This window comes from Astatotilapia calliptera, chromosome 1, assembly GCF_900246225.1.
Source record: "Astatotilapia calliptera chromosome 1, fAstCal1.2, whole genome shotgun sequence".
Lineage (NCBI taxonomy): Eukaryota > Metazoa > Chordata > Actinopteri > Cichliformes > Cichlidae > Astatotilapia > Astatotilapia calliptera.
In genome coordinates this window covers 32,618,863-32,645,956 of record NC_039302.1, presented here as the reverse complement: position 1 = coordinate 32,645,956, position 27,094 = coordinate 32,618,863, and the positions used below count along the sequence as shown (strand labels likewise).

Genomic DNA, 27,094 nt, shown 5'->3' with positions numbered 1-27,094 from the left:
TTGCAGTGCAACATGTTAAAAATACATTTAGAAAAGCTGATTACAAGAATGATTATTCTGTGTGACCCCCATACACAGTGGACATGGGTTCACCTCTTTACAAATCCCAGTTTAACCTGATTACGTGTGAAATCTCAAAAGAACTTTGTTGCTATGTATTTAATTTTTCTCTCCCTTGTTTGTGTGAAAAAATGTGAAACTGAATGAGAAGGCTGGACTATTGTACAGACAATTTAAGGTAAAAACAAAATTAACAGTAAAATTAAACCTGCTGAAAAAGTTGAATTACTTATAGAATATTCTTAATTGCATTATAATATTGCATTTTGACCTTCTTGAAAATAGGGTAGCAGTAGTAACAGGGTTACTAACCCTCTGGGAGTTAATTTCACTAACATGAGGGAGCGCTTCCTGAGAGTAAGTTATATTTCTACCTTTTGTGAACATGAATATTAATTAGAACTAGAAATAGACTGGAACGCATATTTAGTACCCTTTGTTTTACTAGAACACTGCAGCCACAGAAGCATGCAGACAATACTTACAAATCCTATACAGAAGGTTTTTGGCTCCCCTCAGTGGTTACCTCTGTGCAGGCCCAGCTCTATGCTATTGCAATACACACTTGCCAGCCCCTTCTTAAGTTTCCCAATTCAACTGCTTATCAACACAAATGTGTAATTAGCCAATCACATGGCAGCAACTCAGTCATCCATTTAAGCATGCAGACACGGTCAAGATGACCTGCTGAAGTTCAAACTAAGCATCAGAATGTGTCAGAAAAGTGATTTACGTGACTTTGAATTTGGCATGGTCATTAGTGCCGGGCAGGCTAGTCTGAACATTTTAGAAACTGTTGATCTACTGAGATGTTCCCACGCAACCATCTCTAGAATGCTTATTGTTGATATCAGAAGTCGGAGAAGAATGGTCGACCTCTGGCCATTCTGGGCACACAAGTCAACTCTTGAAGCAGAACTACACTAGCATAAGACCACACTGGGTGCCACTCCTGTCAGCGAAGAACAGGAAGCTGAGGCTACAATTCACATGGGCTCAGAAACATTTGACAATAGAAGACTAGAAAAACTGCCTTGGTCCAATGAATATAGAAGTGCAACATTCTGTTAGGCTTAAACAACATGAAAGCATGAACCTACCTTGTCTTGTAACAGTTCAGGCTGCTGCTGCTGGTGTAATCATATTGGGGGTATTTTCTTTGCACAGTTTGGACCCCTTACCACCTGAGCATTGTTTAAACCCTACAGCCTTTCTGCGTATTGCTGGTGGCCATGTTCATATTCCTTTAGAGTAGAGGCAGCTTCAAAAAGTTAATGCACTTGATGTTTCTTGAACATCACATTTAAGAAACATCTAGTGTATTACCTGTTGGAGTGAGTTCACTTTACTCAAATAGCCTCCACACAGTCTCAGATCTCAATGCAATAGAGCACCTTTGGGATGTGGTGGAACTGAAGATTTAGATCAAGAATGTGCAGCTGACAGAGCTACAGCAACTACGTGATGCCATCATGTCAAAATGGACCAAAATCTCTGAGGAATGTTTCCAGCACCTTATTAAACCAATAATAAGATAATTTAAGGTTGTTTTCAAGGCAAAGGAGTGTCCAACCCTGTACAGAATACCTAACACTGTAAGTATGCATAGACAGTTGTGTTGATAAATCTGACTTTGAGAAGTTGAAAGAAAGAAAAAAACTTCGATAATGAGGTACATGGCCCCATGTAACCAAAGACATGTTTAAATATTCCAGATGTGCAAACCTAGCTGATATCTTTAAGAGAAGAATAACTTGCACAATCACTTCCGCGTTCTATGTAGTCCTGCCCCAGTGCTTCCGGTGTGGTTAAACCATGGCGACGTTCCACACTCGCTGCCTACAAGAGCTCCCAAAATTGAACATCACTGATGTTCATCGGATTTGCAGATTGACGACTACCCCGGCCAGCAATTAGATAAAGGATTTAAGTTATATGCTGCATCATATATACACAACTACGAAGGTAAGAAAACGTAAATTAACCGACAAAGAAACGCTAGCTAACGTCAAATGCAAACACTACGTTACTCCGCTATGTCCTTCATTTGATGTCAATTCTCTATATTACATGTTTTCTTAAACGGTGTTTTATGTCGTCCGAAACTATAGTTGAGGTTTTCTTAACTAATGTCACTTTTGTTGTTAGACACTGTTATAATAGCGTTAGGTAGTTGGCTAACTAAGGAGGTAGTTAACTACCTAATGCTACTCTTGCTAAGTGTAAAGTATATATGTTTAAGACGTGCTGACATGAGTAATACAGAAATAATGCTAATGGTACTTGTATCTTTATTCAGTGTCCAATAAAGACAGGTTGTCAGGGGAGGTCGGTGTGAGAGCCCTGTGCTACAAGTCAATGAGGAAGAGTGAGGCACCACACAGGCAGGAAGCTGTGTAAAGTTGTTAATCCCCGTTCACTGGGGTTCAGTTTATTTAAGCATTAGTTAAGTTCATTCCTAAAGGCCCATCAACTTGAATGTTTTCCTTGTCTCCCTGCTTTATCACTCCTAATTTGACTAGTCGGATAGTTTACTCAACGTGTGTGGGTGATCAGAAACATTTGACACCAAATTAATACTGCAAATATACACAATCTAAGTTATTACAGTTATCAAGGATGGCTGTTGTTTTAATAGGGAGAGAAAGAAACACTAAGCATTCAAGAGGGTAAGCCTGTAGTAACCATAACACTGAACTATGTTCCTGTTCGGCTCTTCCATGAAGATGTTACATTTTTAATTTTCGTTCTTTCTTCTTAGATTAAGCTTCTGGATTCATCGCCGGTGGTACTGACACATAGCGAGTGCTCCTGTGTGGCAGGCGCTGTTATGTGCAATCACACAGTGGCATTGCTCTTCCAAACAGCACACTACTCACAACTCAGAGTGCCAGTTGTCCCCCCTGTGCATAGCTGCATGGAATCTGAACAGCAATGGCACAAGCCACGGACAGTGGTAATTTAAATGAGGTTAAAGTTTTTGAATTAGTCCATGTTTACATATGAACAGCAACACCATCCATAGTAAATGTGTCTTCTGTTAGGGTGTGAAGCCAGGACCCATCAACTCCATGATCTTCACTAAGCCGGTACCAAATAGGGTGGCCCAGACTGGAGTACGGTAATTAGATTTGTAAAATTTGGTTTCATGTGTTACAAATGTATGTTGCTATTTGTTCATACATACATGTGTCAGAATAGGTATTAATTTACATACAACATTACACTTTCTGAAGACTGCTAACTCAGTCATGTACATATACATCCCAGTCTCTAACTTATGCACCACTGTTTTACACCTTTTTAGTTTAGTTGTTGTTCAGTATAATAACCTTCTTTCTTACATTATTGTCATTGATGTTTTCTTTAGGAGTGGCTTCTACAGAGGCATGGTGGGTCCGTTACCAGATCCCTGCTTGTTCAGAATAACGGAGGCATATGCAAAATTTAATATTGAGGACAGGCCACTTGTGACCACAATGAACATGAGACCTGACAAGCCCCTTGTGGAAAGTGCCTTTGGGCTGGTGCAGGAGGGCAGTGTTCTGTCATATCAGCAGCTGGTTTTGACAACCCGGTACATCACACTACACCGTGATGCACCACCAACACCGCACTTGCCTCTGGAGGGGTATGACATCTTGCCATCAGATTGTGTGTTTGTGTGCTCAGAAGAAGAGCTTCTGCATCCGAAAAGCTTGTCTGTAACTCTGTAATTTGACTGCAAATATGTGCAAATGGAATGTGGTACCCCTAAACTAAAAAAGAGCCACGCATATTATTGGCAAGTGCAAGGACAACTGCTCATCAGTGGGATGCAGTGGTGTGACTTTGTTGTGTGGGCACAAGAGGACTACCTAGTGCAAAGAATATACATGGATACAGATGTGCACAATGCAATCAGAGAAAAGGCTGACTACTTATTTTTTCACATATATATGCCAAGATACCCGTGTTTGGGGAAAAATGAACAGTGAAAACATAGCAAAAAGGAAAACAGATCCTTCAGGCTGGCTGGAACAAAATAACTGAGGTTTTATTTGCAATATATTTCATGAATTCTTTTGTTGTTACATGTTACTTTTATGTGAAATCAATAAACAGTTATTTAAGCAATGGCATCAATTTCATTTTTTAAAAACACACATTAAAAGATTGAATTTGTGCAGAACTTATTTACATGGTAAGTATTTAAAACTCCATGCCTAGCATACTGATATACATTTAGACAATAACACAACTGAATGAAGAAAATGACAAATGGTATGATGATTTTAAAACGATTTAGTGATTTACTTTATAATTTTGATAAACAATTTTGTTGAATCTGAATAGTAATATAGTAGTATAATTAAACAGTATTATTAACATTCAACATTTGCAATGAATTTGAATTATTAATAACTGAAACTCAACTATCAGCACTCAAGTACTATTTCTGTAATCAAGTATTGTCAGCTGAGAAGGAAGAAATGCAACTGTAGTGGCCTCAGCTGCAGGTCATTTTCCATAAGTTACTTGTACTGGCACCGGTGTCTTGGGAAAAAACCATCTTGTCTCACTTAACCCATTTTTTTAACTAATGCTGTGTTCTGGTAATTTGACAGCATACATGCTACTGCAAACAGTTGGTTGATATTGTAAACATGTGACATGGTAATGATGCTATCAAAAAGTTTGTTCTGTTTTATCCTCATAATGACTCGCTCCACATGTACCCTGAGTCTGGCTATGGCCTGCGTCTCCTTAACCTGGTATGCTGGCATCTGCTTCTGCTTCGATAGAAAAGGTGGGCAGTACACTTTGCATTTACAACAATCGGTGATTAGGAAGCCCTTATCTACCATCACTGCCATGTCTTCAGTCAACTTCTCAGCAATGCCTGATTGTTTGAATAGTTCCTTGTCACTAACCGAACCAGCATACAGATTAGAGATGAATGTCACTGGACCATGTGGAGCTATGCCAACCAGGGCTTTCATCGTACAGTGGGATTTGTACGAAGAGTACATTTCACTTTGGAGAAGTGGTGAGGATGGTGTCTGACACCTCAGCTCTGTACAGTCAAGGATCATCTGGGTGTCTGAGAAATCTTTGAATTCCTCAGGGAGGTAAGCTTGCACTTCTTCACGTGTAAGCCAAATGCATTGAGACCCCAGTACAGTGGCAAGAAAATTTGTCCATTTTGCAATAATGCGGCTCACTGTGGACTGGTGTATGGTAAATCGGTGTGCCAGGTCCCTCTCCTTCAAACCAACTGACAGGAAAACCAGGAAAAGAAAAAACTCGTCAATTGGCTGTAGCAGCTGCCTCTGGAAGGTGAAAACAAAAGGGAAAATGTTACTCCTTAAGCTATGAACTAGTAAAATTATGCTTTTCTTGGCTAAATGTTTTGTAATGGTTATGCATACTACACTGTACCATGGGGTAAACAATGAGGTGCTGTAGTACACAGGTGTATGTATGTAGGATACTGAGTCTAGCGCTATTGTACATAATGTAATGTTATTGTACATAAATACAATAACATTACACCTCTAGTTCTAACTACCAACAAACCCATAACCTACCGTTGATGTGCGTGCAGGTGTCAACACTTCTTCATTCCGATTGGCAGCTGACTTGGCTCTTGAAACCCGGATCATTTTATAGATACAAGGCTCAATCAAAAACCAAAATGCCATCAAATGATCATAGCTTGGAAATCTATTCACGAGAGAGACATACATCGTGTCAATCATTAATTAACATTACACACTGACATAAAAATAATGTAAACTGTGACAAATATGCTAATGACATGCTGTATAAAATAGTTTGATTAAGAGTATTTGGTGTTGTATTTTATCTGTAGCATTAGAATATCGTTTAAATACTAAAGCATCTAGATGAAACATACAGTCAGCAGAGAAAAAGTAAATATCTATTTTGTTTTCATTAAGACTGGAAAAACTTTCTAAATTTAACTGATGGTGACCTTGGTATATTTTAAACAGTTAGCTTGGATAGAACTTAGGTGTACCTGGTATAGAATCGGATGTCAGTGTCGGAGCCAGCAAAACGCTGTAACCCAAATTCTCGCTGGACACGTAACTCCTGTATTTCTTTCCTCAGAGTCTCCACGTCTTTGGACAGGTCTTCTGCAGCTGATGCAGATATGTCCAATGCAGACGGCTCAGGGACTGAGCAGTAGTCATGATCTCTTGTAAGACTGTGGTCTTCTTGATCGTCAGGAGGAACTAGTTCTGGGCGTCGCTCCGTTCTCTCCCAAACACCAGGCCGCGGTGGTTCAACTTTATAGCCATTCCACTCAAAAAGTGTTGGTACAGCACCTTTAATAAGCCGCCTTCGACCACCGAGGGTTGTTGGCTCTATGAGTTGATCACTGGCAAAGTGTCTGCAGCAGACCCTGGTGTGAGAGGTAATCGTGAAATGATCCCGTCGTATGTTTACCAGCCATTGTCTTCTCAAGTCGGAAAGGGTCGGAAAGCCATGAAAACTTAGTATGCCGTTAAATTTGGCTGAAGCCGAACAAAGTGGGACACAGCAATGCTCGGAGTATTTCTTCTCTTGTTTTTGAAAATATTCTGTTTTAAATACTTTCCTTTTTATACTCATTCTGAAGCGACATTAGCATAGCAAACGATAGATAAACAAACATACCGGAAATGCCCAAGCGGTAGTATTTGGAAACGGAAATACGTCACATGCCCTAGTGCAAGTAGTCCATTGCAGCAACAATTCAGCAACCTAACATATTTTAAAAGTCACACTGCGAAATTTAGTATTCATCTCATATTGGGGAAATTAATTTGTTACAGCAGCACAAGGGGCAGGAAGAAAAGGTAAATTCGAGATAAAAAAAACAAAACAAAAAAAACAAACAAAAAAAACAAACAAACAATAAAAATAGAAAAAAAATAAAATTTTTAGAAAAAATAATTAGATTAACAATAAGTAGGTTTGCAACTTTCTAGATATACCCTAAGCATTTGAGTTGGATGAGTTCAATGTTTTCGCTGATAACCGCTCCACCGCTACTGAAGCCATTCTAAAAAGACGCAGACGTAATTTATTTTGAAGGGTTATACCGGAAGAGGTACCACTTAACTAACGGGAGTCTCTGAATTTGGCTTTCAGTTACACCTTAGTGACTATCCTTCTGTTGAAATATCATAATCACTGGACTTAACTAAATCGGTAAGTTTAATGTAGTTGTGAAAAATAAGTGTTATGATTAGAGAAGATTTTCTGCCTGGTTTAGCCGTCGTGTTAGCAAAAATAATAAACATTGGCTAGCTTTTCGATAGCCTAAGCTGTGCTATGTTACTAACATTATCAGTAGTGCTAACTTTAGTAGTACCAACACATACCCCCCAAATGTTAGGAACTTTGTGCGTGACTTTGGTCATCTACACGTCTGCTAGGTATCTACCACTAATCTAAATATCACAAAAAATCACAAAGATACCGACATGCTGTTAGCTAAAGCTAGCTGTGCTGCTAAGAATACAAGTAAAGCTAAAGCAGTGCTTCAAGGCTAACAGCAGTCTTTATAATACAAGCAAGACATTTGAAGGACTGTTGTAAGTTCACCTTGCTGATTTCCCAGGCCCTATTCAAAGTGTTTAATGTTGTATTTACTTTCGATTATGTCTGGTTAAGCTAAATGTAGCAACTTAAGTTTAGGAACAGCAGTGCATCTTTGTAACCTTATGGAAACTAGCGACTTCCAGTGTTGACAATTGAATCTGGTTTATAGTAGACACTTTCAAAGGCCCTGACATAGCAACTTTAGAACGCAAACTAATCCATGCTGTTAGCAGAAAAGGTCAGCAGTACTGTCAGAGATGTATAGATTGTGGTGTAGTAATAATTTTATTAGTATCTACCTAGCCAAATTAAAATGAAACTGTGACATTGACACAACCCTATCTACAGCAAATATCAAATTATTTCAGATTAAAAAAAATACAGCAACTTAAAATAATACAAGAGGTCTATATCACACCCTGCAAACTGTAGAAAACGGATCATATGTTACTAAAATTATATCATGATATTTGTAAAGTTAGGGTCATTGTTGCTGTATTCACTGTGGTACTGTCCTCTATTTAAGGTTATAGAGTAACTTTAGATCCCGTGTCTCTTATTGCAGAAAGCACAGCTATGTCCAGCTGTGTGCGGAGCTCCAGGGCTCTGTCCCCTGTTATGCTCCCCCGGCTGCGGCTGCTTCACCAGACGGGGTATAGATTGGTAGGCAGGGGTCTCTGGACTTCCCCTCGGTGTTTGACTGTCAGTGGAGACTCCCAGCTGCTTCCATTGCCCAGGCAGGCCCGGGTTGTCATCTGTGGAGGAGGTATTGTGGGAACATCAGTGGCCTACCACCTGGCTAGACTGGGCTGGACTGATATTGTACTACTTGAGCAGGGCAGGTGAGTGTTTCAGCTCAACAAATTACAGATAAGCCATTGTGTTTGTTGTCTTAAAATTAGCACGAAGAGAGAGATGTTCTTTATGTTATTGACTCAGACCACTGATATTATATGAGAGTAGGGATAGCTTTAACATTAGGAGGTGATAGTGGAAAGAAATGTTAGATTTGATATTGTTGTGTTAATACTTTCTTGGCCATTATTATCCTAACCAGACTTGGTGCAGGAACAACAAGACTATGTGCTGGTATTGTCAGCGTGGCCAAGCCCATTTCCATCGAGTGTCAAATGGCCAACTACTCCAGTAGTCTTTACCAGCAGCTGGAGGAGGAGACGGGGGTTAAAACAGGTGGGATGATTTACAGAATTTGGCTTTTGTCATATTTAACTTTTTTAATTTTTTAAAACTATTTTATTCTTAGAAGGGTTTGCTTTTTCACCATTTTACTATTGGTGCTGATAGTTAACAGTTCCCACATGCACATCACCACATATTTTTTAAAATGTTAATTATTAATTTAGATTATAGAACAGTTTGCATTTGTATCTTCCCAGATTATAGCTTCTAAAGCATAAAACAGACAAGGGAGCAAATTGTGACATACTGCCTTCTGTCTCAATGCATTTAGAAACATTTCAGATTTGTTGAAGTCCGAGATATCATTTGATGTGCACCAGCAATAAACAAGCTGCAAAGCTAGAATACTAATTATAGACTGAGTCATATGTGGTGTGTGGTATGTGTTGCAGGTTATGTGAAGACAGGGTCTTTGTGTCTGGCTCAAAATCAGGATCGCTTCATTTCTCTTAAGCGCCTCGCATCAAGGCTGAAGTAAGTCCTGTAGTTAGTTTTTAGACCACAGCTATGTGGATTAAGCTGTAAAGCTCTAGTGGCTTTGTGAGGACAAGCTTTTGGGGACTCAAAAGTTTTTGTTTAAAATAATAATAGTGTCAGCTGATTGTCCCCTTTCACTGATTTAAAAACATAAATGACTTTTGACCCTTTCACTTCATTCACAGGGTAATGGGGATCAATTGTAATATTATTAAACCTAAAGAGGTGGCCAAACTCCACCCCCTTGTTAACATTCATGACCTGGTAGGCGCACTCCACCTTCCTGAAGATGCTGTCGTGTCTCCACCAGATGTTAACCATGCCCTTGCTGTGGCTTCAGCTGGACAAGGTAACACAAACTTGCAGTTTGGTTTGGTAGACCATAAATCGTGTATTCTGCTGTTGCTGGCCCACCCTATAATTGTAACCTCCTCTTTTGTCCTTTGTTTCCTCTTTCTTCTCCTTCAGGGGTTCAGATCATGGAGCGAACCAGTGTTCAGCAGGTTCTGGTAGAGAAGGGATGTGTAACAGCTGTAGAGACTGACCGTGGTTCCATTAAATGTGAATATTTTGTCAGCTGTGCTGGACAGGTAGATTGCTCTATGGGAGATGCATTAATAAGACTGAAACTATGAGAAATGGAATCTGTGACAAAAAAGAAAAACCCCTCTGTAAACATTTTGGAATTACTTTTGTTTCTGTGGAAATTCAGTGTCATGCTTGGTCAAAAATATGTAAGCAGGACAGGCAGCAATTTTTTCCTTCTCCTTCATCATAATAATAATAATAATAATAATAATAATAATTTAATTCTATTTCATAATCTTTTTTCCCTCTGAAACTAGTTGAAGCAGTTGTTTCCTATGGTGACTATAAGTATCTTGTTTCTACACATTGTTCTGATTGTATTTGGTTGCTCTGACTGTTTCTGCTCCAGTGGGCTTATGAGCTGGGCCAGGCTAGTGAGACGAAGGTGTCAGTTCCCCTCCATGGATGTGAACACTTCTACCTCCTCACCAAACCTCTCCAGGAGCCACTTCCACCCAAGACACCAGGTCTCACATATTAAAAAGCTAGGAAGTAACCTTTGCAGTAGACACTATTGAATTTTAAAGTCCAATTTGTGTAGCCAGCTGAAATCGTGTCTGTATTAAAGAACATTCACTTCATGATTTTTTTTTTCCTGTTTTTTGGCAAATTAATTAACGAATTGCAATTTATATCAGATCGACAATTATGTCTAGTCCTTTTTTTTAGTCCCATAGTAAAAAGAAAAAACTAGGGCACAGGCTGTACCTTTTTACTTAGCCAAATAATGTGCTTAGCAATATGGTAATGCCTGCTGAAAGGCTAAAAACAAGTCCAGCCAGGAGATGTTTCTAACTATGTGTCTCTTTGCTAGTGGTGATTGATATGGATGGCAGGATATATGCACGGCCGTGGCAGGGAGGCCTTCTGTCAGGAGGCTTTGAGAAAAACCCCAAACCCATCTTCACTGAGGGTCGCAACCAGCTGGAGATCCAGAACATGCAGGAGGACTGGGATCACTTTGGTAAAAAAAAAAAAAAAAGTATTAATGTTGTATTTTTATTCATTAAAAATTGTTCCAAATAAATAACCCCAGCTTTAGGAACATGGTTTATCGACCTATGTTGAATGTCAGGTTCTAGTAACAGCTGTATCTACCACTTTCATGTAGATTGCTGACCCACTATGAGCCTGGCTCTGCTGGGGGTCTCAGCCTGTCAATTGGACGTTTTCCTACCAATCTTTACTGAATACTTGCGCAAATTGAGTTACTAGGTTGTTGGTGTTTTCTGTCTAATATTGCAGGACTTTAACCTTACAATACTAGTCGGGCACTTTACAATACTCTGCTGCTTGCCCAGTGACAGCTGAAATAGTCTTGCCCGCAGCACTGAATTGTATAATGTTAATGGCTGGAGTAACTGAATAGGAAGAACACTTGATCAACTCTCCTGTCATTAATGTAGCACAAAGGCAAGGTGTGTTTAGTTTTTCTTAGCTGTAAAATAGCCACAGTTGTAGACTGCGTCTTAAAATGTTGAAAATTATATATGAGGTTTGCCTCTCAAATAACAACACAAAGTCAGACCTTCATTGGTTTCATTTAACAGCTACAGAAGACTGAGGAAGCAAGCAAGACTGGGCATATCTATTTTTATCCACCTCTGTTTAAGGCTACCTTAAATGATTTTGACCCACCTCTCTGTACACATGTAAAAATACACCTGACTGTTTGCCTTGGCCTTAAACCAGTAATGTGAGATTTCTCATACCAGGCTGCCATAAAAACAAGAGTTTATTATAGCAGCACACATCACCAAACCAGTCTGTGATCGACCGCTCTGAAGCCGTTATTTTTCCATTTATTTTATCTTATAAGTGTAGGGGTTGAAAAGGTTGTTGAAAGAATCCATCACAATATATAATGTTAGAATGTACTGTATTTTATGAATGTATATTATATTAATGTATTGTAATAGATATTGTTAGAACTGCAATTCATTTGATTATTTTGTTAATCCATTATTAAATTTTTAAAAATATGTCATCTTAATGGGCAAAAACACCTTGGTTATGGATTCTCGAATATATGAAGATTTGCTGCCTTCTTTTTTCTTATGTGTTACTAACCTGGATGTCTTTAGGTTTAGATTTTTTTTTTTTTTTTTTTTAATTTTCATTTTCAGCATTTATTTTGGAATAACATGTTGGACTGTTGATGGAACAACATGGGTTAAGGTTGCAGCTGGAACCTTTAGACTCTTAGATGATTTATGGTGAGAGGTGGTTCAGGGTTTTTCAGTAATTGTACAACAATAGAGGTGAGCAAAAGAACAAGAAGCAGCACTAATATTTCTTGGTTATGGTGTGGTTGGTTGTTTAAGTTAATTAGAGTGAACTGTATTAAATTATCATCTGCATTTGCTACATTTTAGAGCACTTTTTGTTTTCCGCCTTCAGAGCCGATGCTCAGTGCCCTGCTGAGGAGAATGCCCAGTCTCGAGTCAGCTGAGATCCATCAGCTGGTCAACTGTCCGGAGTCCTTCACACCTGATATGCGCTGTCTGATGGGTGAGACCCCAGGTGTGTCTGGGTACTATGTGCTGGCAGGGATGAACTCCTCAGGCCTGGCCTTTGCTGGAGGGGCTGGAAAGTAAGAACAAATATATATATATATATATAATATATTGTATCTGTTAAGACTAGACGTAAGCACGTGATCAATACTGGGTCACCTGAAATAATTCAGCCATGGTTTATCAGTTGCAGCGATCAAGACTGTGTTGTGGACGTGCCTTTTTTGCATTACAAGAAGGGATAAATGGCCTGTTGTGTGGTTTGGTATCCAGGTACCTGGCAGAGTGGATGACCTATGGCTACCCCACCGCCAATGTCTGGCCACTGGACATCAAACGCTTTGGCAACCTGCAGAGCAGCCGAACCTTCCTGAGACACAGAGTGATGGAAGTCATGCGTGAGTAGTGAGCCTTGTTGGGTGTTTGGTTCATGCTTTTAAGTAGACAAAGGCTGTATAGTCATCTGAACCTTGGTGTACTGTTTAAATAATTAATTTCTGCTGTTGCTTTAGCTAAATTATTATAAATCCTATAGGTGTTGGATATTTATTATAATGTGCAGTATATTCTAATTCTTGCTCTGCTATCTCTCCTTCTAATATTTGTGTGTCAATGTTCAGCCCTGCTGTATGAGCTGAAGGTTCCCCGGTGGGACTTCCAGACCGGACGCCAGCTGAGGACCAGTCCTCTGTACGACCGCCTGGACACTCAGGGGGCTCGGTGGATGGAGAAACATGGCTTTGAAAGGCCCAAGTACTTTGTTCCTCCAGGAAAAGGTTTGTCTCAGTGAGAAGCAGTGGTACAAAAATACTTTAGTCAAAGTCTTGGACTGCAAATGATTTTGACGGATTTTAAGGCAGTTTTGTCTAATGAATTAAATTACTTGGTTGAATTGGACTGTTTCTCTCTGTAGATCTGCTGTCCCTGGACCAGAGTAAGACTTTTTATAAGCCAGACTGGTTTGACATAGTTGGAGCAGAAGTGAAATGCTGCAAAGAGGCCGTCTGTGTCATCGACATGTCCTCCTTCACCAAATTCGAACTCACTGTGAGTCATGAACCACTTTGGAAAACTTAGAATTAGAACTGGGTTGCAGAGAGGGGAAAAACTGCTGCTGTGCTACCTACTGTTGTCTATGTGGTCATACCCAGCTAGCATATGATATTTATCAGTGTTATGTATGTATGTTTGTACTAGCTACTCGAAAAAATTTTTGTTGTTGTTGGGGTTTTTTTTTCTCTTTAAATTATGCAGGCAATTTTAATTAATGCATTTACAGTGGGGCAAAAAAGTATTTAGTCAGCCACCGATTGTGCAAGTTCCCCCACTTAAAATGATGACAGAGGTCAGTAATTTGCACCAGAGGTACACTTCAACTGTGAGAGACAGAATGTGAAAAAAAAATCCATGAATTCACATGGTAGGATTTGTAAAGAATTTATTCGTAAATCAGGGTGGAAAATAAGTATTTGGTTACCTCAAACAAGGAAAATCTCTGGCTCTCACAGACCTGTAACGTCTTCTGTAAGAAGCTTTTCTGTCCCCCACTCGTTACCTGTATGAATGGCACCTGTTTGAACTCATCATCTGTATAAAAGACACCTGTCCACAGCCTCAAACAGTCAGACTCCAAACTCCGCCATGGCCAAGACCAAAGAGCTTTCGAAGGACACCAGGAAAAGTATTGTAGACCTGCACCAGACTGGGAAGAGTGAATCTACAATAGGCAAGCAGCTTGGTGTGAAAAAATCAACTGTGGGAGCAATCATCAGAAAATGGAAGACATACAAGACCACTGATAATCTCCCTCGATCTGGGGCCCCACGCAAGATCTCATCCCGTGGGGTCAAAATGATCATGAGAACGGTGAGCAAAGATCCCAGAACCACACGGGGGGACCTGGTGAATGACCTGCAGAGAGCTGGGACCAAAGTAACAAAGGTCACCATCAGTAACACACTACAACGGCAGGGAATCAAATCCCACAGTGCCAGACGTGTTCCGCTGCTGAAGCCAGTGCATGTCCAGGCCCGTCTGAAGTTTGCCAGAGAGCACATGGATGATACAGCAGAGGATTGGGAGAATGTCATGTGGTCAGATGAAACCAAAGTAGAACTTTTTGGTATAAACTCAACTCGTCGTGTTTGGAGGAAGAAGAATACTGAGTTGCATCCCAAGAACACCATACCTACTGTGAAGCATGGGGGTGGAAACATCATGCTATGGGGCTGTTTTTCTGCCAAGGGGACAGGACGACTGATCCGTGTTAAGGACAGAATGAATGGGGCCATGTATCGTGAGATTTTGAGCCAAAACCTCCTTCCATCAGTGAGAACTTTGAAGATGAAACGAGGCTGGGTCTTCCAACATGACAATGATCCAAAACACACTGCCCGGGCAACAAAGGAGTGGCTCCGTAAGAAGCATTTGAAAGTCCTGGAGTGGCCTAGCCAGTCTCCAGACCTCAACCCCATAGAAAATCTGTGGCGGGAGTTGAAAGTCCGTGTTGCTCGGCGACAGCCCCAAAACATCACTGCTCTCGAGAAGATCTGCATGGAGGAATGGGCCAAAATACCAGCTACTGTGTGTGCAAACCTGGTAAAGACCTATAGTAAACGTTTGACCTCTGTTATTGCCAACAAAGGTTATGTTACAAAGTATTGAGTTGTATTTTTGTTATTGACCAAATACTTATTTTCCACCCTGATTTACGAATAAATTCTTTACAAATCCTACCATGTGGATTCATGGATTTTTTTTCCACATTCTGTCTCTCACAGTTGAAGTGTACCTCTGGTGCAAATTACTGACCTCTGTCATCATTTTAGGTGGGGGAACTTGCACAATCGGTGGCTGACTAAATACTTTTTTGCCCCACTGTAGCTTTAAAAGTATTCAGGTTAAATCCTCTGCTCTGTCCTGATGGCTCAGTCAACAGGTGACCAAGCCTTGGAACTGCTGCAACATCTCTGTGCCAATGACCTGGATGTTCCCGTTGGACACATTGTCCACACCGGCATGCTGAATGAGAGAGGTGGCTATGAGAACGACTGCAGTGTGGTCCGCCTCAGCAAGAACAGGTTTGAAACATCTGTGCAGTGGCACTGTAGATACTAGTACATGACAGATTTTTTAAAAATTGCTTACTTTCTCATTTGCTGTCCAGCTTCTTCATCATCTCTCCAACGGACCAGCAGGTCCACTGTTGGTCCTGGATAAAGAAGCACATGCCTAATGACCCACACCTCCACCTAGAGGATGTCAGCTGGAAGTACACTGGTACGCATGCAGCAACTGGGGTTTCTGCTCTGATATCGCCATCTAGTGCTCATATAACATTTAAAAGGAGAAACAATGCAAAAAGTCAAAACAATCCACTGTCGACTTGCAACCCAGTTATTTAAATAACCTTAAAAATCAGACACCAGAGGGATGAAGTCTGTGGAGGGATGGCATTAATTACATGTCTGAAAGTAGATCTTGTGTATTTTTAATGCAGTCATCTTAATTGTGTAAAATGTGAGCAACAGTTGTACCAGATTCTGTTTTTGCATGTGTAATATAACATCAGATGTGGGCTTTGTTAACCAGAAAGTCTGTTAAGTGTTTATAACTCTTATTCTTCTCAGCTTTAAATCTGATTGGACCTCGAGCTATGGATGTTCTTGCTGAACTGTCATATGTTTCCATGACACCTGACCATTTCCCCTCCATGTTCTGTAAGGTAGGGAAAGCTAGATACAGCAAAGCTGATGGCTTGTTTTTTTTAAATGACTGTTTCATCAGTCTGTCTCTTCACCCTGCCAAGAGGAGTAAACTGACCATGTTTATGTGCATGTGTGTTTACAGGAGATGAGTGTGGGCTATGCCAACGGGATCAGAGTCATGAGCATGACTCACACTGGGGAACCAGGTTTCATGCTCTACATCCCCATTGAGGTGCAGTCCTACACACACACAGATATTTAATAGATACCTCGTCACAGGATGGTTGATAAAGTGACAGCAACCCATGAGTATGTTACATGAGTTGTTATTTTTTATATATATATAATTTTTTTTTTTTTTTTTTTTTTACAGTTAATCACACAACTCCCCGTTATTCTTCAACATTTAGTTTTTCTATAACTTGGGTTTTATCTTGAAATGCCAAAGATGGAAATAAGTATTGTTTTTCTATTGTTGTTTTCCAAAGTGTGGGTGACAACAAGTCATTTACAAAAAAACAACACTTCTTGTTTTGTTTTTTACTTTCACAGGAAATTAATTAACTCATTCACTGCCAGCCATTTTCAAATCAGGTAACTCCCCACTGCCAGGGTTTTTGAGCATTTTTACTCATTTTTGAAGAGCCACAGAAAACTGTGTGTTATGATCATATAAACGCTGAACCTACCAAAATGAAGAACAGACTCTCTTCTTTCATCCAAAAAAAAAAAGCTTGTTTCTACCATTTTCCATTCTTTAGTAATCAGCTGTAGAAGAGAGGTGGGTTCCACCAAAAATGCCTGTTTTGACCAAAAAAAGGGAGAAAACGAGCTTTTTGTGAAAAATACATTTCAAGCAGAAAAGTGCCTTTGACACTAATATTTCTTGCTTTGTGACACCTCTAACATATAAAATAGTTTTTCACTTCTATAAAACAGAAATAACACTGAGAAAGGTTATGTTTTATCAAAACAATTTATTTACAAATATATGAAAAAATAAAATTCACTGACAAGCTGCCCGAGGTTGTATTCTAGCCCCTCCCATTGAAAAACGTAATTGACGTCTATAGACGTCAATGGCAGTGAATGAGTTAAGCATAGCCATAGGATTAAAAAAATGAAACATTATTCAAAAATTTCTGACAATATCTTTTGATTCTGATCTTTTTCTTGTAATACATCATTACTGGGAAAGAACTGAAAAAAAGCTTTATTAGGTGGTAGAAGTAAAAGTGTATTAATAAGGAATCAACCTTAGACTGTGAGAAGATAAGGATGAATGAGTGAAAAACACAAACAATCAAGGGTTTAACTTGTCCTTTTATGAGGATCAGAGTTGTGGTTGAAGGTTTTGGTGGACCAGAGAAGATTTTCAAATTTCAAAATGGATGATTGCAGTGTGAAGTTCAGGAATGGCTGAAAGAGGAGGGTTTTTTTTATTTTTTTATACTACAACGATCATTTAAAAGCAGAAAATGGTGTAAGGATGGATAAAACATTTATTACACAATTATACTGTCAAATTATGTCCAATTAAAGTCCCAAGAGAATCAAAGTGTCCTTAGCTGCCTTGACTCTGTTGTTATAAAATACAAGTATCTTCACAAGACAAACTTCCAGAGGAAAATCCTAGAAAATATCCAGTTTCTTGTAGCAAATGTAGGAAAGAGTCACCAGGACTCTAGGACTTAAAATTGTGATAATTCAGTGTCACACATGTGTTGTTGTGTTTTTATTGTTAATGGTTAAAAGTGATATGATTTTTGCATGGCTTATTCTGTCTGATTACTGAGAACCTGTCATGTATGACACTCTCACATTTCAGTGTACCGGAAATGCCATATAGAGTATAAGACACCCGTTCCTCTGCTCTCCACAGTACGCACTGCACGTGTACAACGAGGTGATGTCAGTGGGTCAGAAGTACGGGATCCGTAACGCAGGGTACTACGCATTGCGAAGTCTACGCATAGAGAAATTCTTCGCCTTCTGGGGTCAAGACCTCGACGCCTTCACGACCCCGCTGGAGTGTGGACGAGAGTTCAGGGTCAAGTTTGACAAGGTCTGTTGACAGTTTTAAACATATAATATCTGATCCTACCCATATTGGAGACTGTTTTTCTTTGTACATCGAACTGCCTCATCCTAATAGACTGATCAGTTAGTCAGCTACATTTTTACTTTGCCAATATGATAGAAATGCATAAGATGCTTTATTTGACTCTACTTATTAAGTTTCAAACTTTCCCTCTTTTCCTTTAAAATGGTTGAAAGATGAGAGATGAAGAGTAGAATAATTAAAGCACTCAACATCTTGGTGCAGTCTTTGTCATGATGCAGCAGGGAATTTGTCACCGGGCTGCACCCGCAGGCACAACAGGTGGCACTTTAAAGTAGCAGGTGTAAAGTTTACTGTCTGTCTCATTTTGAAAGGGTGGAACATCAGGTGAGCTGTCTGCTGCTTAGAGCAGTGTCAGCGCGGTGCTGATTAAAGGCATCTACAGTTTAACGCTGGTTTCACAGACTGTTTTAAGTTTTATGGTGTTGTTAAAAAAAAGGTGGGTGACTTTAAAACATGGTGGTCTTATGCTACTCCAGCAGAGCTGCACATAGCAGGGCCATTGTGTTGTTTACTCAAGTTGATCTTCACTAACTTAGTGAAGGTTCTTAGGGCCTAATTTCCTCTATTTATCGTCACCTTCTTCACACCCCCTGCCTTTTTCTCTCCATCAGGACACAGATTTCATCGGCCGTGAGGCATTGCTTCAGCAGCGTCAGGACGGTGTGACACGACGGTTTGTCATGCTGGTTCTGGAGGACCATGACACCGAGCTCGACTTGTGGCCGTGGTGGGGTGAGCCCGTCTATCGTAATGATCAACTAGCGGGGACAACCACCAGCAGCGCCTACAGCTACACCCTGGAGCGCCATGTTTGCCTGGGCTTTGTGTCTCCACCCCTTGGCCCTGAGGGGCTCCCTACAGCCATCACTCCTGACTTCATCAACCGCGGGGACTACGAGGTGGACATTGCTGGTCAGCGCTATCCGGCCAAAGCCAAGCTCTACCCGTTCAGCTCCCTCTTCACCCAACAAAAGCGCCGCAAGGATGACATTGAGCTCAGCAACCTGCAGGGGAAGTGATGCAGAGTAACGCAAAACTTTCCCGTGACACTCCTCCACCAAATCCACTCCTGCTCTTACCTTGCAGTGCCAACCTTTCTTTCCTTTTATGTCTCCTAATGAGAGGGCTTTATGCACAATCACTCCTCGTAACTCTAATATTTAATCTCCTTGTTGCATCTCCCTCTTTCAAAGTGCAATATTTAATACGCTCCAGATGCTTTTGCTGCATTAAATACAAAGCTCTTGTCTCATCAAATTCTGCCGTTGTTTCTCAGCCCTGCCCAGCTTCACTCTTAAACACAGTCTCATGGCTGTCTGAGACACTCTCTGGTTAAGTGCCTTTGTTAAGGCAACATCAGCAGAAGATGCTGAAGACTTTTTCCAATTTGTTCTCTGTAACCTATCCAGAAGGGATTTGACTGACAATCTTCTCCAGTACTGTTGTAAACTTCCCACTCTGCAGATGGCTACAGTCCATGTAGTTGTTGACTCTATTGTCATTTTACAAACCATATATTTGCTGCTGTAAAGATATGAGTGATGTGATGTAAAGAGTGGCTTAATTCAGACACTTTACAACTTTGTCAGCATTACACCTGATGATGAAGGAAATGGTATTTTCCTGAATAGAGGAAAGCCCTGGGAAGCATAAAAAATCCTGGGATAATCATTAGTCTTTTGCCCATTACTAAACTTCCACTCCTGTTAAAAGGATTCCCAGGATTTCCCAGAATTCCATCATTTCCCTTGAAAGTGTCATTGTCAGTTGTGAGCTTATTTTGCGGTGTGTGTGGAACCTGTTGTAATGTACTTTCAATTTGTTATTTATGTTCTGTCGTTATGAAGCATTGTTGCACTCGATGTTTATGCTTTGTTTTGTTGATGTTTTGCTGAATGTGTGGCTGGTGAGAGAAGCCAAGATGGGACAGGAACTCTGTGACTGGAGTCTACAATATCTAATATCTTACATTTGTGGTTTGACTTTTGCCTGGTTCAGAGTTTAGATGTTTGTGTAAAGAAACTGCGACTCAAAATAAATTGTATTTTTGTATAACTAGTGAGTACAAAATCTCTATTTTCAGTCATGCTTTTTAAAAATATGATTTATAATTAAATATTTGATTTCTAAATCTGACCTTCTGAGACATAATTTCAGATGTTTTTCCAAAACCGTATTTCTTTCTTTCGTTACTCAGAACTATAAAGCACCAGGTCCAGGGCTAATAGGGATTTAGTTCAGTGATACTTCACCTGTACAGGGAGTGCAGAATTAGGGAATAATTTTATTATTGAACAACAACCATGTTCTCAATGAACCCAAAAAACTCATTAATATCAAAGCTGAATGTTGTTGGAAGTAGTTTTTAGTTGGTTTTTAGTTTTAGCTATTTTAGGGGGATATCTGTGTGTGCAGGTGACTATTACCGTGCATAATTATTAGGCAACTTAACAAAAAACAAATATACTGTATCCCCATTTCAATTATTTATTTTTACCAGTGACACCAATATAACATCTCCACATTCACAAATATACGTTTCTGACGTTCAAAAACAAATCAGCGACCAATATAGCCACCTTTCTTTGCAAGGACACTCAAAAGCCTGCCATCCATGGATTCTGTCAGTGTTTTGATCTGTTCACCATCAACATTGCGTGCAGCAGCAACCACAGCCTCCCAGACACTGTTCAGAGAGGTGTACTGTTTTCCCTCCTTGTAAATCTCACATTTGATGATGGACCACAGGTTCTCAATGGGGTTCAGATCAGGTGAACAAGGAGGCCATGTCATGTAGTTTTTCTTCTTTTATACCCTTTCTTGCCAGCCACGCTGTGGACTACTTGGACGCGTGTGATGGAGCATTGTCCTGCATGAAAATCATGTTTTTCTTGAAGGATGCAGACTTCTTCCTGTACCACTGCTTGAAGAAGGTGTCTTCCAGAAACTGGCAGTAGGACTGGGAGTTGAGCTTGACTCCATCCTCAACCCGAAAAGGCCCCACAAGCTCATCTTTGATGATACCAGCCCAAACCAGTACTCCACCTCCACCTTGCTGGCGTCTGAGTCGGACTGGAGCTCTCTGCATACTTTGTGCTTTTGGGCACTCCAGTGATGTTGCAGCTCTGAAATATGGCCAAACTGGTGGCAAGTGGCATCTTGGCAGCTGCACGCTTGGCTTTTCTCAGTTCATGGGCAGTTATTTTGCTCCTTGGTTTTTCCACACGCTTCTTGCGACCCTGTTGACTATTTTGAATGAAACGCTTGATTGTTCGATGATCACGCTTCAGAAGCTTTGCAATTTTGAGACTGCTGCATCCCTCTGCAAGATATCTCACTATTTTTGACTTTTCTGAGCCTGTCAAGTCCTTCTTTTGACCCATTTTGCCAAAGGAAAGGACATTGCCTAATAATTATGCACACCTGATATAGGGTGTTGATGTCATTAGACCACACCCCTTCTCATTACAGAGATGCACATCACCTAATATGCTTAATTGGTAGTAGGCTTTCGAGCCAGCTTGGAGTAAGACAACATGCATGAAGAGGATGATGTGGACAAAATACTCATTTGCCTAATAATTCTGCACTCCCTGCAGTGTTGATTGTAAAAAGGAAAGCAAAGCATTTATGGACTCACCTTTAGTACAGCATGGCATTCATTATGTAAATTATTGTCTCTTGTAGGGTAAAACAGAAAGTAAGGTAGGGTATGCTTTAGAGTGGGCCTAACTGACACGTCATTGCTGTGTGAGCATCCAGTGTCCTTTGTTTCTCAGTCAAAATTCCCATCTCTATTTTCAACAGCTTGGGGTTTTGAGCCTATGAGCAACAGCTCATAGGCTCAAAACTTTGTTAATCAACTGATGACATCATGGTGAATACAACCTTTTTAAACTTTTTATTTGATCGCATACAAAGTCTTGAATAATCAGGCCTCATTTTATCTTAACTCATTCACTGCCAGGGTTTTTGAGCATTTTTACTCATTTTTGAAGAGCCACAGAAAACTGTGTGTTATGATCATATAAACGCTGAACCTACCAAAATGAAGAACAGACTCTCTTCTTCCATCCAAAATAAAAAAGCTTGTTTCTACCATTTGCCATTCTTTAGTAATCAGCTGTAGAAGAGAGGTGGGTTCCACCAAAAATGCCTGTTTTGACCACAAAAAGGGAGAAAACGAGCTTTTTGTGAAAAATACATTTCAAGCAGTCTGATGTTCACTGACAAGCTGCCCGAGGTTGTATTCTAGCCCCTCCCATTGGAAACGTAATTGACGTCTATAGACGTCAATGGCAGTGAATGAGTTAAAGAACTCATAGTTCTGTATCACCCCAATAGAGAGCTTGTGGTTTAAAAGTAGAATGGGAGGCAGAGCCTTTAGCTTTCAGGCCCCTCTTCACTGGAACCAGCTCCCAGTTTGGATTCAGGAGGCAGACAACCTCTCTACTCTACTTTTAAAAAAGCATATAGTCAGGGGTAGGTCAGGTGATGCCTTGAGGAAAAAACACTTCGAGGCAAATGTTATGATTTGGTGTCATAAATAAAGATGAATAGAATAAAAAATTTACACTGTTGTTTCTGGTATTCAGCAGAGCTAAAATCCGAGGTCATGCAAGCGGAGCCCGTAGAGACAAAATCCACTGCTGGACTCAAATTTTCCTTTCTTTCCTTTGTGTCACAAAATTATTTTAATCAAATTAGAAAATGTGCGATAACAAGCATATGTATCCCTAATTTTATTAATAGATTTGGTAATGTGTTGTTTTTGGAAGATCAGCCTAATTACAAGATTTATTCATTTATGCGTTCTAAAATACATGCAGTGTAATACAGTTGGGGGCTCTTGCAGTACGTTCCAGTTTGGATACTGCAGCTGCTCTCTTTATAAAAGAATAATCTAGAAAGTCATGTTTTATCAGTTTGGTAACACCTCTAGCGTGTATGAAATACCATGTGAACGCAGATGAATAAAATATTTAGCTTGCAGATGGCATTTTATGAGACCTCTCAGTGGAGTCTGTATTAACAGCAGGACAATAAGTCTCAGTTCTGTTCCACATTTTACAAAATGGCTCCCATTGTGTTGTTTGAAATATGCAGCGATGAGGCTTTTAACCTGAGGCAGAGCGGGAGATTGTTGGTAAAACTACTTTTCTTCATCCATCTATTTTCTTAAATACGTACCCAATTCAGGGTCACCAGGGGTCAGAGGTGGCATAACAGGCAGGAAGCCACATGTTATAGTAGTCGTTCTTTTAATGAAATACAATATTTGTAGGTCAAAAGCATCAGATTAGTCTTCGTGTATTTTATTTGTGATACTGTATTTTTTTTCATCACCACTGTATCAGTGAGGCTTTTAAAAAGCTCTGAAGCATTTAGACTGGAAACCCACAAACACATGACCCTGTAAGTCATTTCATCTGTTGCAATCTATTTTTGTCCAAACCGTGCACTGACTATATGTGCACTTATATGGTAAAACTGACTAGGTTAAAAACATTTGCACCTGTTAAGGTGTAAAAAATTTTCTGGGTGTCTCAAATGTAGTGATGGACGTTTTACGAGGCTTCGGACGTGTTCGAGTAATGACGGGGCGTTCCGCGAACGGTGAGCTTGCTTCATTTATGGAGGACTGAAAATACGAACCTCGCTCGGTGTACCACGTACTGGTTCATGAGTGTGAACTTGCGCGAAACACGATATAACCCTCATGACTGTTTCAAAATGTGGGTGTTTGATGGAGAGTTGCGGTATGAATTTGGAGACGTTTGGAGTTATGAGAGTGAGGAGAGAAAGTCAGGAGAGAATGGAGCCAGCTAAGAAGAGGAGGATGTCCTCCCCTGTGTGGGAACATTTTGATCTTATTCCTCCCAACAAGGTATGTAAATTTCTACAGAAGATGTATTTTCATGATACTGATGCTGCAATACAATTTATGTTGAGCTGTCTGTACTTTTGTACAAGGTGAAGTGTTTGCTATGTGCCAGGGAGCTGGGATATAACAACTACACCTCATCCATGCTTAGGCACTACAGAGCTTTGCATGAGAATAAGGGGAACACCGATTGTGGAGCAAGACCAGGTGAGCCATCAAATGCCATGATAATATAGGATGCAGTAATGTTACTAAATGATATAACAATATTATACAACTGTTATAAGTTACGTGTGTGATATTTATATTTGTGCTTTATCTTTATTGTCTTTCCTCAGGAGAACAATCTCAAATAGATGAAGACCTGGTCAGCATGGTGATTGAGGACTCCCAGCCATTTAGCATTGTGGAGGACAAAGGATTCAAAAGATTTGTTAAATCATTAAATCCCAGCTATGTTCTCCCCACTAAAAAGGACGTAAAAGCAGTGAAAATTTAGTTTTTACAGAATAAAATGTGAACAGGCAGGACTGCTGTCCATACCTCAACGTTACAAAAGCACAACTACTGTCCACACCCCAACCACACCTCACCTCACAGTAAATGATCATTTCCATTTCAAGCATTTCCAAATAATCATTTCCCATACTGCCACTATAAATATACACAGTATACTGCCATCACTACAATATACATGTTTTACACACTCCTTTTGTTGTTGACATTTACAGGCTGTGTGCAAAATGCCACACTCTTCAAATTCATGCCAGCTATTATTTTTACGTCCAGTAGGTGTCCTGCTAGAGCAAATGAAGCTTCATGAAGCTTCGCGTTGGGGTGAACCAATTGGATGAAAAGCTTCAGTGCTTCATGGGGCTTCATCTGCCCATCACTACTCAAATGTTAAAAATATCCAGAAAGGTTCAAAGAAAATCTTGAAGAGATGTTGAAACACAATAAAATTGATGGTACTTGGTATATACTTGCTTCCATTTCCACATTTCCCCACTCAGGATTGATCTTTCAAGGTCTGGTAATGAACTAATCATTTGATTCAGGTGTGTTAACCCAGGGTGGGATCTAAAACCTGCAGGACACCGGCACTCGAGGCCTGGAGCTGCCTACCCCTGCTCTAAAGAATTTTCTTTGAACATTGGGTGCCTTTTCATTCATTTTAAGTCCAGTCCTTGTATTTGAACATTTTCAGATCAATTTTTTATTTTGTTAAGGCACCTAACACTGATCTATGAATAATTCAAGCATAAAAATGCACCTAATTCAAGGGTGAACCAGTGTTCTATCTAAGCATAACTCAGAAAAAGAAATTAATTGCATATTTAGGCACTTTGTTGCTAGCAGCTTGTTGCAAAAACATAATTTGTTCCCATTTATTTATCAAAATCTACAAAAAAATGCCAAAGACTGTTTAACAGGAGTAAAAATAATATTTGTACTTTAAGATGAACTGGACTAAAGATGAAGTGGGAGGAGTTAAAATACTATGTAGAGCAGGGGTAGGCAACTCCAGGCCTCGAGTGCCGGTGTCCTGCAGGTTTTAGATCCCACCCTGGGTTAACACACCTGAATCAAATGATTAGTTCATTACCAGACCTCTGGAGAACTTCAAGAAATGCTGAGGAGTCATTTAGTCCTTTAAATCAGCTGTGATGGGTCATGGACACATCTAAAACCTCCAGGACACCGGCACTTGAGGCCTGGGGTTGCCTACCTCTGATGTAGAGCAAATGAACAGATCTGAAAGTGAATCCCTTAAGAAATACGACAAAGTTCAGCAAAGACCTGACACAGGACCAAAGACGTGTATCTGGCCTCGAATTGATCCATCTACTGTTCGCTGAAGTCTCATCATGGTCTCAGTGAGCGTGTGGATGTTACAGAGCCATTCTAAAGGAAATGGAAACAGATACAAAAAGGCAGAGGTATGCCAAAATACACAAGAACTGGACTGACAGCAGGTCTTATGGAATGACCAAAATAAATTTGAAATTTTTGGTTCAAATCACTGTCAGCATGTATGCAGAATGCTACGGTTAGATTTCTATCCAGCATTTAACCCATCTGGAAAGCATCTGACTGGCAACGGCTCCATTTTTGCAGAATGATAATGACCTCAAACACACTGCCAGTAAACGCCATACATGCATGGAAAAAACACAGTAGAGAACTATGAGTCATGGACTGGCCTCCCAGAGCCTGGGTCTCAACGCTGTTCAAGCAATGTGGGATCGTCTTGACAGAAAAGGAAACAAAAGGCAGCCATCATCAAAGGAAAAATGTTGGCTGTCATTCAAGATGCCTGGGGAACTGTTCCTGACGGCTGTTTAAAGAAATGACAAGGTTTGCTTGGAGTTCAGGTTAGGTTGAAGAATAAAGGTCGTCATATCAAATATTGACTTTCAAGCTCATTAGAATGATAGAAACTGTTTGTGCCTTAAATCCTACATTCACATGTATACTTGAATGTTTAAAAAAAAAAAAATCCATGCATTTCTTTCCCATTTTCCTATCAAAATGTAAAGAAAAGAAGAATGGAGGGGGGGGAAGAGAGGAGACTTTTGTACTGATATCATGTTAAATAGATGTGTGGCTGTCTAATGTGCTGAAAGTTGAAAATATAAAAAGGCACACAAGAAGGTTAAACTTGGGCAATCTTGCATCAATCTGCAGTCCTGTAGGTTCAGCTGTGTAGCATAGTCAGGATCAAGGGTTCCTGTGGCTACTAGTTGTTCCCACGCAGAGCCGTTTCTGTGCTGTGTACAAACATCAGTCTACTAATGAACATAAAAGCGCCTGCAGTGAGAATGAAGGTTTATTCATCTGCCAACAGTAGCAGCAGAGGACTGAGAAGCCTGTTCTCTGCTCATTAATAACACCCATCTGCAATTATTTCCCCAAAACGCTTTTTGTAAGGTCAGCTCAGAGC

The 27,094-nt window shown here is 40.1% G+C and overlaps 3 protein-coding genes across 4 annotated transcripts; 2 read left to right on the top strand and 1 right to left on the bottom strand.

The window, feature by feature from the left end:
- Positions 1–1,849: 1,849 nt before the first annotated feature.
- On the top strand, positions 1,850–4,189 carry LOC113026286 (uncharacterized). Its single transcript, XM_026174876.1, has 4 exons — positions 1,850–2,025; positions 2,822–3,016; positions 3,105–3,181; positions 3,431–4,189. The coding sequence occupies exons 1-4, from the start codon at positions 1,996–1,998 to the stop codon at positions 3,774–3,776; spliced, it is 648 nt and encodes a 215-aa protein (XP_026030661.1). The 5' UTR covers positions 1,850–1,995; the 3' UTR covers positions 3,777–4,189.
- Position 4,190: 1 nt separating this feature from the next.
- On the bottom strand, positions 4,191–6,888 carry LOC113026275 (THAP domain-containing protein 2-like). 2 transcript variants are annotated; one of them, XM_026174868.1, is made up of 3 exons: positions 6,083–6,888; positions 5,631–5,766; positions 4,191–5,317 (listed from the first exon to the last, which is right to left on the bottom strand). In XM_026174868.1, the coding sequence occupies exons 1-3, from the start codon at positions 6,676–6,678 to the stop codon at positions 5,309–5,311; spliced, it is 741 nt and encodes a 246-aa protein (XP_026030653.1). In that variant the 5' UTR covers positions 6,679–6,888; the 3' UTR covers positions 4,191–5,308. The 2 variants fall into 2 exon arrangements, with proteins under 2 accessions (XP_026030653.1, XP_026030642.1); XM_026174857.1 differs by having other exon boundaries at positions 4,191–5,372; positions 6,083–6,880.
- Positions 6,889–7,135: 247 nt separating this feature from the next.
- On the top strand, positions 7,136–20,397 carry pdpr (pyruvate dehydrogenase phosphatase regulatory subunit). The gene is made up of 18 exons (XM_026174845.1): positions 7,136–7,260; positions 8,219–8,495; positions 8,711–8,844; positions 9,246–9,327; positions 9,516–9,679; positions 9,799–9,920; positions 10,268–10,385; positions 10,733–10,882; positions 12,319–12,511; positions 12,708–12,832; positions 13,055–13,210; positions 13,348–13,481; positions 15,366–15,514; positions 15,601–15,713; positions 16,064–16,158; positions 16,284–16,373; positions 18,024–18,206; positions 18,878–20,397. Exons 2-18 carry the CDS (start codon positions 8,230–8,232, stop codon positions 19,283–19,285), a joined length of 2,682 nt encoding a protein of 893 aa, XP_026030630.1. The 5' UTR covers positions 7,136–7,260; positions 8,219–8,229; the 3' UTR covers positions 19,286–20,397.
- The last annotated feature ends 6,697 nt before the right edge of the window (positions 20,398–27,094 follow it).

What these genes read in the sequence shown, in the direction of transcription:
- LOC113026275 (XM_026174857.1), bottom strand. Translation starts at nt 6,678, where the DNA reads ATGAGTATAAAAAGGAAAGTATTTAAAACAGAATATTTTCAAAAACAA. An exon ending in GACATCCGATTCTATACCAG is followed by an intron (nt 5,767 to 6,082) that starts GTACACCTAAGT and finishes TCTCGTGAATAG; the next exon opens with ATTTCCAAGCTATGATCATT. An exon ending in CACCTGCACGCACATCAACG is followed by an intron (nt 5,373 to 5,630) that starts GTAGGTTATGGG and finishes TTCACCTTCCAG; the next exon opens with AGGCAGCTGCTACAGCCAAT.
- LOC113026286 (XM_026174876.1), top strand. Translation starts at nt 1,996, where the DNA reads ATGCTGCATCATATATACACAACTACGAAG. An exon ending in GGCACAAGCCACGGACAGTG is followed by an intron (nt 3,017 to 3,104) that starts GTAATTTAAATG and finishes GTCTTCTGTTAG; the next exon opens with GGTGTGAAGCCAGGACCCAT. An exon ending in GTGGCCCAGACTGGAGTACG is followed by an intron (nt 3,182 to 3,430) that starts GTAATTAGATTT and finishes TGTTTTCTTTAG; the next exon opens with GAGTGGCTTCTACAGAGGCA.
- pdpr (XM_026174845.1), top strand. Translation starts at nt 8,230, where the DNA reads ATGTCCAGCTGTGTGCGGAGCTCCAGGGCTCTGTCCCCTGTTATGCTC. An exon ending in TGTCAGCTGGAAGTACACTG is followed by an intron (nt 15,714 to 16,063) that starts GTACGCATGCAG and finishes TATTCTTCTCAG; the next exon opens with CTTTAAATCTGATTGGACCT. An exon ending in TGCTCTACATCCCCATTGAG is followed by an intron (nt 16,374 to 18,023) that starts GTGCAGTCCTAC and finishes TGCTCTCCACAG; the next exon opens with TACGCACTGCACGTGTACAA.